We start from the raw sequence: 14,179 nt of genomic DNA, 5'->3' as shown, positions 1-14,179 counted from the left end.
CTGGAGTGCCAGAGGGATTTCGTAAATTCTGAGCGTTCCGCTCTCGGAGAGTTCAGAGGGCACGCTGGCCGCTCTGGCTGAGGAGTAGGGTTGATCCGAGCTTTCTGACCTCACAACAGCAGTCAAGCACCCAAGCTAACTGGCTAACGTTGGCTAGCTTGCTAGCTACTTCCAGACACAAATGAAAGAACACCTCGCTCTGACCATTACTCGCCCTAGCAGAGCTGATTAGGCTGTTTTAATGTTATCCAGAGCGTTGGTGCCTGTAACTGTGCTGCTGGCAACAATTAAATTACGCTTTTTATTGCCGACGTTTACTGACACCGGCCATATTCAACGGGTGTTGAGCGTTTCAGTTATTCTGCGATCTGGCACACCCAGACGAGAGTGTTTTGAAATCAGAGTAGATAGCCAGAGTGAATTTACAAACGCACCCTATGATCACAGCTGTCAGGATTTGGGTGTGTACTAACTACCACGTTTGTCAGCGCTAACTGTACATTCACCACAATAACCCGTTTCAGGTGTGATGATGTGGTTGCTCCACAAGTTCAACCTACAGAATGTCAGTGGCCTACTGACTTTGGTTAAAACTTCCAGTAACACTATAAGAAAACGTACATGAATAAGCATTAATAAACTATTTTATAACCTATAAAGTAAATACGTATTCAGTTATTCTTTACAATTTTACTCCTCATATTATAAGCATTACAATTAATGAACATTTACATTTGAATGTATAAAGCATTATAAGCAATTATAAACATTTTATAATGGATTATTCATGAACGCCATTATAAATAGTTACCAAACCTATTGTTAAACAATACAAAAGCCTCTGAATACTTTGCTGCAATAAAAATAACTGATCTCTCTATACACGAGAAACAATGGGAACACAATGTTTCAATGATTAAAAAGTGAAATGTTATATATATATATATATATGACTCCCTAACTTCGACCAGGTGATCGAACACATGCGTTGATATATACTTTTTACAATGTCAACCACAGGTGACCATACAATTCTTACTAATGATATTAAACATAGTATTGGCCTAATCTGCGCTAGTAGATTTCCAAATACATTACATATTCTGTAAAAAAAAATGCATTCGTTTATTCATTCATGATTAATAGTTTAGGGGAACAATATTTACCTGGTCTAGGCTAAATCCACCATTCTTTAATGGTATATCCATCTCCAATAAATTGCATTGCAAAAAAATCATACACATTCTGAATAAAAAGGGGGAAAAATCTAATTGATCAAGATAGTCAAATATGTGTTTCCCAAAGTCCATGGACTATTGCAACCGCATGTGTCCTCCTTTCTGCAAGATTTCGAAATGAGTTATTGTTCAATCAGAGTGAAATCTGAACACGGCTCAGGTAAGTGATGGTTCTACGCTTTGAATTTGAGTGATGAACTTGAACTTGGCTTTGGGTTTTACCAATGTGAAAGGGCGGGGGAAACTGAGCTAGGTTACTGGTGTACTCGGATGATCCATCCACTGCTACCCGAATGAACTACAGTAACCTTGCCATCCTGTTTCTTCCGTTTTTTTCTCTCCCGAATCCACAGCGGCGTTCAGCGAATCACCCCATCACTGGCTGAGACTGGGAGTCCTGCCTCTTTTCTCATTGGACTGAACAGCCCAGAGAAGCTGTCAGCCCATGTGGCGTGGCCGGGGAGAGCATGTCAGACATTTAAATGAAATAGAGAAAGGGATTCATAGAAGCGAGAGAAATTAGAAGGGCTTGGCAGGGAACGGAAGCAGGGACACACACTGACACAGGCAAGCGCACTCTCACCTACGGAAGATAAGGGATTTTCGAGGAACATTTTGCTAACCGTTTCCTCACTAACATTTCGCAATCCCTTTGGTGTTTTCTACTGATATTAAAACACCTAACTACAGGTAAGTTGTTCTGATATTGCGAGAATATCAATGCTTTACCGATGTTCGCTTGCTCTAGCTTCTTCATCAAGTTAGCGGATGAGATGCCCATGATGACCGGCATAGTATAAACATCAACGAACTCGAACTGGATTTCCTCGATTTCACTTAGCTGGTTATTATCAGCTACACACTTCCTCGTTACAATGTTCATGCATTTTAGAGTTATAATAGCTAGCTGACTAATTCCCAGAAATAGCGACATTTTAGCGAGGGTAACTATCAAGTTAAAGCCAATATGACTCCAAGTGATGCGACAACCTCTGCTAGGGCTAGGCTAGCAGTTGTCACTCTTGCTCAATAATAAAATATGTAGTCATCACTGCCTGGATGCCAAATTAGCACGTTGTAATCAATTACTATTCACTGATGTCCTTGTTCTTCTGCTTGCTAGAGGGTTGCTTGCGTGTCTGGCTCTGGTCTAAATTTGGTAGCAGCACAAGATACAGTAACAGGCTGCGTAGTTTACACTACAGGTCTTGTCTGAGTAGTTGTGGAGGAGCGCAAAGGCCCAGTGATTATCTAGGCCTACTGTACATAAAAGGGTAATTCATCATTCAAGAAAATGTATTTTGTTTTTTTCTCCAGCTGTGGTGCTGCCTGGGATGGTATTGAGTTGGATGCCTATTGCCTACCTTGTGAGAGCCTTTTTGCTGATGCTAGCCTTTCTGATCCAATTTTGGTGAATTTGTTTAGCATGTTTGACATCTAATCTCGTGAGAGCTGAGCATGGTAGTTTTCTCAACCTCTTACTGTAATCACACGATGAGTCATATTGTAAAACTCAGTGTGGCTATCCTTGTCTCTGAACACAATCACTTTCACTGTCAAGTTCCACCCCTGTCACCTCCTGAACTTGACTTAATAAGTCCCCAAGGGTCTAGTATGAATCTGAGTTTTGCGCCTAAGCCATTGAAAAGCGGTGGCCTAATCTAACTGCAGACTAATACAGAGCAATACACAGACCAATATCATAAATGGATACCAATGTTTGGTGAGCCTACCTATCCCAGTACCCTAGCTCTTTATACTCTCCCTGAGTGAAGGAGCTGGACTGGTGAGAGGCAAGAGAAGGCCCATTCTAAAGCCTAGGTGTGGAATTTACCATGTTGCAAGTGTGTGTCAAGCAACCTTTCCACATGTGACCTAGCTGGACAAATCACCAACAGAGCTCTGTCCTACCAGCCAATATGTTGGGTGTTTCTCAAGATGTTCATGTTCCATTACCTGGCATTTGCAGACTGATGACATGCAGTGCTCTTTAGCCCTCCTGTAGAGAACGGTATTCTAGGCCTGGGATGAAATGTCCTGGCTTTGAGAGATGTAGTCTATAACTATAGTGGAATTAGTCATGTTGTTCTGTATTACCCTCCAGGTGTTTTTCAGGTGTTCTAATATATAGCCTAAGTGACAAGTTGAGTCAAGTCGTGTACCACTATTTTTATTTAACCTATTTAACTAGGGAAGTCAGTTAAGAACACATTCTTATTTACAATGATGGCCTACCAAAAGGCAAAAGACCTCCTGCAGGGACGGGGTCTGGGATTTTAAAAATTAAAATAACATATATATATAAATATAGGACAAAACACACATCACGACAAGGGACAACATTACATAAAGAGAGACCTAAGACAACAACATAGCAAGGCAGCAACACAACATGACGACAACAACATGGTAGCAACACAACATGGTAGCAGCACAAAACATGGAACAAACATTGGGCACAGACAACAGCACAAAGGGCAAGAAGGTAGAGACCACAATACATCATGCAAAGCAGCCTATTTGAGGCAGGTGAAACTATTACACAAGGTATATGGCCTAGATTTGAACACATTGTATTTTTGATAGATTGTCATCCATACAGATTCATTGTCACCCGTACAAGAACACCGATATTATTTTCCTGTACAGATGTTGGTCTGTAGCATGTCACTCCCTCATCAATTGAGTTATTAAATTGAACAACATGGCTGTGGAGGACGGAGTGAGACTGTGGCAGACAGAAAACGCGAGATAGACAGTGGGAGAGAGGGAAAAGAAGGGAGAAAGAGACGGAAGCACCAAGGGACAGGGAGAGAGAGAGAAACACCCACAAGGGAAAGCTGTGTGCGGTGTTATCTATGGCAGGGTGCCACTGTAGTCGTCATTGTGTTGCTTCAGCTAGGCCTATATCCAACACATGTAATCAATCAAGGCCCTGCCTCACAGTGATGTGATCCAGGTCAGGTAGATGATAATCCACCTTAATCCCTGTAAGATATTTACAAACCTGCTCCTACCCATCCCTCTGGCGGGAATGGTGATCAGGAGGAGGTGTTTATACCTATTGTCAATGACTGCTGTTTAGAGTGTAGCCTATTATTAGTGACAAGGTTGGTTCTCTGAACTAAATGAGAAAGACGTGTTTAACAGGCCTCTCTTCTTCAAGCTCAAGGCCTCTTCTTCAAGCAACCGTTCACCTACAGCTTCTTGTTTAGCCTTTTCTCGTCCAATGGATCTTGATTTACCTATTTGTCTGTATATTGTGGTAGACAGGTAATCGGCTAATACAGCAGTGGTCTTTACTGAGCTGTTAGCATGGAGCTAAGGGACACACACACACACACACACACACACAGAGCCTATACATCAGGGATCATCAACTAGATTCACTCGCAGGCCAATTTCTTTCTTGAGGGAATGGTTGGGGGGCTGGAACATAATTACAAATCATTTCGGCTTCTTACGGTCAATTTGCAGTTTACAAACAGATAATGTTTGACTAAAACAATCATTTCAAACCTTGCTTACATTTAGTATACGATTTGTGTCTCTCTGTTAGTGTAACGGATGTGAAACGGCTAGCTAGTCAGTGGTGGTGCGCGCTAAATAGCGTTTCAATCGGTGACGTCACTTGCTCTGAGACCTTGAAGTAGTGGTTTCCCTTGCTCTGCAAGGGCCGCGGCTTTTGTGGAGCGATGGGTAACGATGCTTCAACGGTGACTGTTGTTAATGTGGGCAGAGGGTCCCTGGTTCGCGCCAGGGTATGGGCGAGGGGACGGTCTAAAGTTATACTGTTACATTATGCGTGGGAATAATTGGGAAATGATTTCCAAAATTAAAATCACCTGGAGCTGGCTTCCTGCTGTTTTTAGTCCTTTATGTCCAATAATAAAATTAACTTTGTTGGGGAACCCTGCTATACATAGTAACAAAGGATTGGAAAAAACCATTCCATCTTTCACTCATCCTCTTCTAATTATCCCCTATTTTCTCTTGCTTGCTCGCCTCTCTGTCTCGTTCTCGCTGAGGTGTGAGAGTAAGGGGACCCAGTGCCTTGGCAAGAGTTGAATAGGTTCCCATGCAATGCAGTTCTCAGACCTGTGTGTTGGAATGTGTGTCCATTTTGGCTGCTATCTGCCCTTTGAAAGCCAAGATTAGTATTTTAACCGGTCAACTATTTTCTAAAGAGACAAGCTTAGGCCTAGTTATTTTCATTTTAATCCTCCTGAACAAGTTATTTTTCAAATTTAATTTCACCTTTTATTTTTTTTACAGATAAATCAGTTAAGAACAAATTCTTATTTACATTGACGACCTGTCCAACAAATCATTAAACAACATATCTATAAACAACAATTACACTATACACAGAGTTTACACACAACTTTCTATGGCAGACTGACCAGATGATCCCTTATTGATGTCACTTAAATCCACGTAGATGAGAGGTTGTTAACCCTTTTTTTACCTTTATTTAACTAGGCAAGTCGGTTTAAGAACAAATTCTTATTTTCAATGACGGCCTAGGAACAGTGGGTTAATTGCCTGTTCAGGGGCAGAACGACAGATTTTTACCTTGTCAGCTCAGGGGTTTGATCTTGCAACCATTCCAGTTACTAGTCCAACGCTCTAACCACTAGGCTACCTGCCACCCCAAATGATCTGTTTTTAAGCCTTGAGACAATTGAGACATGGATTGTGTGTGTCATTCAGAGGGTGACTGGGCAAGACAAAATATTAAAGTGCCTTTGAACGGGGTATGGTAGTAGGTACCAGGAGCACCGTTATTTGCCAAGAACTGCAAGGCTGCTTGGTTTTTCTCATGCTCAACAGGCTTCTAGCAGAATGTAGGCCTAGACACACACATTTGAATGACAGCACCGCTTTGTACTGTCGGCCGTTTCCACGCCAGTTGGAGTGGAAAATACTTTTAGTCATGTAGTGTATGTGGACACCTGCCCGTCGAACATCTCATTTCAAAATCATGGGCATTAATATAATAAATCCACTCATTTGAAAGGGTGTCCACATACTTTTGTGTGTGAGATACAGTGCCTTGCGAAAGTATTCGGCCCCCTTGAACTTTGCGACCTTTTGCCACATTTCAGGCTTCAAACATAAAGATATAAAACTGTATTTTTTTGTGAAGAATCAACAACAAGTGGGACACAATCATGAAGTGGAACGACATTTATTGGATATTTCAAACTTTTTTAACAAATCAAAAACTGAAAAATTGGGCGTGCAAAATTATTCAGATGAGCAGGGACCCTGGGCATCTTTCTTTTGGTGTTTTTCAGAGTCAGTAGAAAGGTCTCTTTCGTGTCCGAAGTTTTCATAACTTTGACCTTAATTGCCTTCCGTCTGTAAGCTGTTAGTGTCTTAACGACTGTTCCACAGGTGCATGTTCATTAATTGTTTATGGTTAATAGAACAAGCATGGGAAACCATGTTTAAACCCTTTACAATGAAGATCTGTGAAGTTATTTGAATTTGACTAATTATCTTTGAAAGACAGGGTCCTGAGAAAGGGACGTTTCTTTTTTTTTGTTGCTGAGTTTATAGAGTTCCTCTGTCCAGTGTCTGTGTTCTTTTGCCCATCTTAATCTTTTCTTTTTATTGGCCAGTCTGAGATGCAAAGAAAAAGACAACTCTGCCTAGAAGGCCAGCATCCCGGAGTTGCCTCTTCACTGTTGATGTTGAGGCTGGTGTTTTGCGGGTACTATCTAATACTACTATCTAGTACTAGCTGCCAGTTGAGGACTTGAGGCATCTGTTTCTCAAACTAGACACCCTAATGTACTTGTCCTCTTGCTCGGTTGTGCACCGGGGCCTCCCAATCCTCTTTCTATTTTGGTTAGATCCTGTTTGCGCTGTTCTATGAAGGGAGTAGTACACGTCATTGTACAAGATCTTCAGTTTCTTGGCAATTTCTCGCATGGAATAGCCTTCATTTCTCAGAACAAGAATAGACTGACGAGTTTCAGAAGAAAGTTCTTTGCTTCTGGCCATTTTGAGCCTGTTATCGAACCCACAAATGCTGATGCTCCAGATGCTCAACTAGTCTAAAGGCCAGTTTTATTGCTTCTTTAAGCAGAACAACAGTTTTCTGCTGTGCTAACATAATTGCAAAAGGGTTTTCTAATGATCAGTTAGCTAATCTAAGTTTTTAATTTTAAAAGGGTAACACAACATGCCATTGGAACACAGGAGTGATGGTTGCTGATAATGGGCCTTTGTTCGCCTATGTAGATATTCCATTAAAAATCTGCCGTTTCCAGCTACAATAGTCATTTACAACATTAACAATGTCTACACAGTATTTCTGATAAATGTAATGTTATTTTAATGGACAAAATATGTATAAAAAATTTAAAAACAGCAAGCAATGCAGTTGTAGAAGCACGGTGGCTAGGAAAAACTCCCTAGATAGCCTGGTTCCTCTCTAGGATTTAGCCTATGAGGGGTGGCCAGTCCTCTTCTGGCTGTGCCGGGTGGAGATTATAACAGAACATGGCCAAGATGTTCAAATGTTCATAAATGACCAGCATGGTCAAATAATAGTAATCACAGCGAACAGGACAGGGTTCCATAGTCGCAGGCAGAACAGTTGAAACTGGAGCAGCAGCACGGCCAGGTGGACTTGGGACAAACGAGTCATCATGCCAGATAGTCCTGAGGCATGGTCCTAGGGCTCAGGTTCTCCGAGAGAGAGAAAGAGAGAATTAGAGAGAGTATACTTAAATTCACACAGGACACCTGATAAGACATGAGAAATACTCCAGATATAACAGACTGACCTTAGCCCCCCGACACATAAACTACTGCAGCATAAGTACTGAAGGCTGAGACAGGAGGGGTCATTATCATTATTGTCATTATACTCCCTACTGTGCTTTCAAATATGCAATATCTGTAGATTCTTAAATAAAGTACCATTTTACAATATTACTAATATTAATGTCTCAAAAGTACCCTTTTTAGATTTAGCTTATTTTTAGACAATGTTTAAAATGATATACTCTCTAAACACGTCAAATTTCCAGAGTGGCTCTGTGGTACTTTTAATGATATGACCCATTTTATATATAGAAATGTACAGTATAGTTTATTAACCAATCACAGTCCTCCTTCAGAATTGTACATTCAGCAAATCACCAGCAGAGAAAGTTTGCTTTGAATCAATTTTCCATTCAATGTGTTGGCGCTCGTAAAATGTATCATACCTTCAGAATTAGCAGAGTGCCCACTTGTAGAGTATATTGTGCCAGACAATATGTCTTTAATAGGAACAAAATCAAAAACTGTAGTTTAGAGATATTAATATCCCATTATTTTAGAGTGGGGAAAGAAGTATGGGGGGGGGGGACCCTCTGGAAGTAGGATAATTTAGCATTTTTTAACACCTAAAACAGCTTTTTTTCTACAATCTAGAGCCATAAACATACCTCATTCTATTAAATACCTCTTTAATTGTTCAATTGTCATTTTAATGAGGGTGTCATTCTGACTGTTGTAAATCACGCATTTCAATATACTGCAGCAACATGTCTAGGATATTACATAAAAATTACAACCCAGTACATGGAATCATAACACGCATCTCGACAGGCACATATCATGGGGTGGCAGGGTAGCCTAGTGGTTAGACAGTTGGAAGGTTGCAAGTTCAAATCCCCGAGCTGACAAGGTACAAATCTGTTGTTCTGCCCCTGAACAGGCAGTTAACCCACTGTTCCTAGGCCGTCATTGAAAATAAGAATTTGTTCTTAACTGACTTGCCTAGTTAAATAAAAAAGTATCATAATTAATACACACAAATATCATGATGTTATCATAAGGTGCCAGATAACTCAAACCAAGTATATTTCTGTGTGTCTTAAGCACCTTTTGATCTGTCTGTGTCCTCCTGACTGGTGGTTATTTTTTTAAAACAAACTAAATCTGCTTCTCTGTGTAAAATCTTGAAAGGATGTGATGTATTCAGTACGTTTAGTCATTTCGTGCTATTCGGAAGTCTAGCAACCTTGCCAGCAGGCATGCCAGTTAGTTAGACAAGCTAATCTAACTTGATTGACAGCCTGAAATAGCTTGGTAGTTAGTTGAGGTTGGGAGATGGGAACCGATCTAGCTGGCCAGCCAAAGCCAACTTCATAAAATTGCAATAGTGGCTAGTATTACTTGACACATTTATTTATCAAAAAGGAATCAATAGGTTACATAGATCAAATTAGTCCTGTCCATCACCAGCAGCTAAAATCAAATCAAACTCTGTGTGTCACTTTACACACTCTCTCTCTCCACTGATGATACTGTCTGCACACACTAGAGTATCTAGTGTCCTGCCAAGCATACCTTTGGTCCATGGAGCACCTTGAACGGAAACACTTACTGGGGGGGACTCTTTGCCTGGTCCAGTCATTGTGCCCCCTCTGCAAAATACCGCTGACAGATCATTTTATAAATGATTATGATCAAACGTGGGCTTACAAAAATGAAGTTTAGTAAAAAAAAAAAAATGTAAATAGGACAAATCTGAGGAGCTTGTGCCCCCCTATGAGCGTGACACCTCTGTTAATATCTTTTAATGTTGAATACATTCATGTTAAATTGTATTTCAGAATCAAGGCTTACTCCATATTTTAGAGCACACTATAAGGAGTATAATGACACCAAGATGTTGTCTGTGCCATGTACGGTTCATAGGGTCTTACAGGACACAAGGTCTAAAATGACCACTTTCCTCATGGATTTTGTCAAATGGTTTGTGATACAAATGTAGAAAGCATGTTAAACATCCTTCCTCCCAAATGAAGTTCCTATGTGAGAATTGCCGGAACAATCTGCGATACCAAAAGTATTTTCCATTCCCGCTGGCGTGGATTCTGCCGTTAAATGGGACGTTGTGGAAGGAAGGGGACTCTCTGTTCCATTCTCATTTCATTTTGTAGAGTTATCAGGGGAAGGTAGATATGCGTCAGTGGACTGACACACACACACTGGCTAGCGAACTCACTGGTCTCTTTGTATTCAGATGTTACACACACACACACACATAGCAGCCAATCATCTGGTGTTATGATAAGATGCTGCATTCACAGCAGCTAATTTTTATTTATTTAACCTTTTATTTAACTAGGCTAGTCAGTTAAGAACAAATTGTTATTTTACAATGACTGCCTACCAGATGGCCTTTACCAGAAGGCCTCCTGCTGGGACGGGGGCTGGGATTGAAAATAACTAAATAAATCAAATAGAAATATTGGACCAAACACACATCACGATAAGAGACAACACTACATAGATAACTAAGAAGACAACGACACAGCATGGTAGCAACACATGACGACACAGCATGGTAGCAGCACATGACGACACAGCATGGTAGCAACACATGACGACACAGCATGGTAGCAACACATGACGACACAGCATGGTAGCAACACATGACGACACAGCATGGTAGCAACACATGACGACACAGCATGGTAGCAACACATGACGACACAGCATGGTAGCAACACATGACGACACAGCATGGTAGCAACACATGACGACACAGCATGGTAGCAACACATGACGACACAGCATGGTAGCAACACATGACGACACAGCATGGTAGCAACACATGACGACACAGCATGGTAGCAACACATGACGACACAGCATGGTAGCAACACATGACGACACAGCATGGTAGCAACACATGACGACACAGGGTTTTATAAATAAGCATCAACCAGTGGGTCTTGCGACAGGGAATACAGAGATGACCAGTTTATAGAGGAGTATAGAGTGCAGTTATGTGTCCTATAAGGAGCACTGTTGTTATAAGAATGCTGCATTCACAGCAGCCATCTGGTGTTATTAATAAAGAGAAACCGAACGTGCTGTCCTTGCCTCCGTGTCTCTGTATGGTACATCATCGCCACTCTTGATTGGTTAACCAGGTTAACTCTCACTGTCCGACGGGCTAGCTAGGTTAACTGCGTAAAGCAGTGTTTTTCAATTCTGGTGCTGGGGACCCACAGGGTGTGCACTGTGCAGGATTTTGTTCTAGCCCAGTAACTCACCTGTAGCCTACATGAAAACCTTAAGTTGAATGAGCTGGGTGGGCTGGAACAAAAGCCTGCACTTTCTATACCATAGCTCTCTAGGATTAAAGAGCACTGCTGTAAAACTCTTCCAAAATAATTCAGGGGTACTGTAGGGGCTGAGTTCTACTAGCTGTATGGGGGGCTCCGTTTGGTGCCCCTGCCTTGTGTGAGAGGGCCAACAGTAGTCTACTGTGTGTTGGACTAGGGAACAGCTAGCTACAGCTAGGAGCAGAGCGCTTCTCAGTCAACTGGGATTCACTGGTTGGCCCCTCCCCTGCTGTCTCATTGGTTGGCTAGCCTGCATGGAATTGCCTGTCCCAGAAACCAGGAAAAAAGTTTCTGAGCTGGATGATGAGTTGACTCTACCTTTCACTTGCTCTCGACTGCTCACAAAGAGTAGCCTACCATCTCTACTTCTCTTCTTAAACAGATGCAGATATCGACCCCTCCCTCTGTCTCAGTGAGTGTTTCCCAGCCCAGCCCGGTGCTGTCGCCTGCGGTGAACTAGCTGGTTTATAATGCTGGGCTGAACATGACCTTGTGTTATAGAGGCTTTCATGGCTGGTTCCCACAAGGTAATGCAGACCCTCCTTGCTGCCTGGTCAAGCAGTTACAGAGAATCTATTGTCAGTCTAAGATGCCTTGCAGGGGGTGAGGGAGTTTATAGCCGCCAGCTACTGTCTGTCCGTGTGGCTGCAAGCACTGAAATGTTTGTGTAGGGAATGGGAACGCCCCAATAGGGTTGTTTTTTGTCTAGACTTTTATGTCTCCTCTCTTCATTTCTTTAAATTCTCTCGGTCTCCTCTTCCCTACTCCGAGTTCACCATTTTCTCATGCTGTAGTTTTCTAATTATCTGTGGTGCTGCTGCCATCTTGCACCAGTTCTTGTAAAATAGATTGTGTGTCAATGAAACGACAGTAATGTGGAGAAATACAGGTTAAATGAAATGACCCTCTAACTAGGATTGTGACGATACTAGTATAACTGATTTTTCCATGGCAAAAAAAGGGAAAGAAGCAGACAACTCTTTGGTCCTTTTGTCAAATAGACTATCGTGTGCTATAGCTTAAATAAATACATGTTGTTAATTCATCCGCTTCATGTTTCTGAGCTGTGATTTACATGTTGTTATTTAACTAGGCAAGACCGTTAAGAACAAATTCTTATTTACGATGATGTCCAAACCCTAACCCGGACGATGCTGGGCCAATTGTGCGCCGCTCCTTAGGACTCGAATCGAACCAGGGTCTGTAGTGACGCCTCTACGACTGAGATGCCTTAGACTGTAGCGCCACTCGGGAGCCCCACAATAAAGACTGAAAAGCACTTTCCCATCGGGCAAGTCAGGAGCATTTCTTTGTTTTTGGTTGCCTTAGTGTTAATTATCTATTCACCTGCAGAAGTAGCATGTATTGCCTGCGTTTCACATAGACAAGGAATCAGAAAGATCACTATTGGAATTATTTTATATTTTGGTTGTCATCAGTAAAAATACATTCTCAGAGCAGGCTCAACTTGTCTCCACTTTAAATGGGAGGAACCCGAAAGATCAGTTTTAGGCTACTGGAGGTAGGCTCAACTTGTTTGACAGCTCCATTCACTTGCCCCAGGCAATAAGGCAACTCCTAATGTCAATCCCTGCTTCTGAGTATCGTGATACTGGTACCTTGTCAACCCTACTTCTAACGCTCTCTCTCTCCCACAGTAACCCTTCCTTCCCAGGATGGAGGAGATTGTTGTAGCAGGGATATCGGGCCGGCTTCCTGAGTCGGACAACCTGGAGGAATTCTGGGAGAACCTCTTCAATGGGGTTGACATGGTAACAGAAGATGACCGACGGTGGAAGCCAGGTGAGCCCTTGTGACCTTTCCATGACCCGGACTATTATGACCCACAAACATCAGACTTGTTGCTGTTGTTTATTTAAAAATCATTTGAACTCTGAAAGGACTCTGAAAACCTCAGACTGACACACAGGCTACCTTGCATCCCAGCGTTCTGCTCTGTAAACTGTTGAGTAGCTTGTATCCTGATGTGCGTGTACTGCCTAGTCATGGATGTTGCATCAACCACTTGACAGGAAATACTTCCCTTCCCGAGAAGAACATTCTGATCACAGACCTGGTTAGCTGTACTTTCCATCACCATCAATGTCGGCAGTTCAATGAGTAGAATGCTGAATGCTTCCTCCACAGGCTTTACTGGCCCATTCAGTCAGTGCCCAGCACCCACTACCCACATGGAGTAACCCACATGAACACAAATGAACCCTGGCTAGCGCTGGTGGCCATTAGCTGTAAGATGAGCCTTTGATGTGTGAGACTGTGAGAGAGTTGCTCTGTAGTCTCTGAAGGAGTTTTGTGTCTGTCTGCTCTGCTGCCGTTGCTGTTCACCACCTGGCTGGGGTGCTGGGCTGTTGGCACTGCTTCTCCTTCGTGGCTTGGCTTGCTTAGATTCTCTCTCCTCTCTCTCTCTATTTCTCCTCTGCCTAATTCACTCCCTCTTTATTTCCTCGCTCTTGTTCTGCCTTTCTCCATCTTTTTCTTCTTAGCCCCGTCTCACCTCCGTAGCCGTCTCGCTCTCTCGCTCTCTCGCTCTCTCGCTCTCTCGCTCTCTCTCTCGCTTGCTTGATCTCTGTCTCTCTCCTCTCTTTCCTCTCTGTGAATAGCACCTCTCATCAGTCAGTGCCTGGCAACCAGCTAAAGCTCGCATTCATGTGCAAAAAGGCCCTGGGCTGATGGCACCTCAGCCCTAAGACCCCACACCACAGGAGAGGAGGGAAAGAAAGGAGGAGAGGGCCTTGTATGCTGCATAGAAACACTGAGAGGAATGAACGGTCCTGC

General features: G+C 42.4%; 2 protein-coding genes across 2 annotated transcripts in view; one reads left to right on the top strand and one right to left on the bottom strand.

Moving 5' to 3' along the window:
* Positions 1–1,216, bottom strand: part of LOC139381674 (monocarboxylate transporter 4-like) — a 98,764-nt gene extending 97,548 nt beyond the window's left edge. The window contains exon 1 of the mRNA XM_071125359.1: positions 1,167–1,216. The gene's annotated coding sequence lies outside the window, so the exon portion shown is untranslated. The remainder of the gene's footprint in view (positions 1–1,166) is intronic.
* A 450-nt stretch (positions 1,217–1,666) lies between these two features.
* Positions 1,667–14,179, top strand: part of LOC139381950 (fatty acid synthase-like) — a 42,970-nt gene continuing 30,457 nt past the window's right edge. The window contains exons 1-2 of the mRNA XM_071125831.1: positions 1,667–1,928; positions 13,042–13,186. Of these exons, the coding sequence (XP_070981932.1) occupies positions 13,060–13,186 (127 nt within the window). The 5' untranslated portion in view covers positions 1,667–1,928; positions 13,042–13,059. The remainder of the gene's footprint in view (positions 1,929–13,041; positions 13,187–14,179) is intronic.

Source organism: Oncorhynchus clarkii, chromosome 23, assembly GCF_045791955.1.
Source record: "Oncorhynchus clarkii lewisi isolate Uvic-CL-2024 chromosome 23, UVic_Ocla_1.0, whole genome shotgun sequence".
NCBI classification, from domain to species: Eukaryota; Metazoa; Chordata; class Actinopteri; order Salmoniformes; family Salmonidae; genus Oncorhynchus; species Oncorhynchus clarkii.
This window is presented reverse-complemented; position numbering and strand designations above follow the sequence as displayed.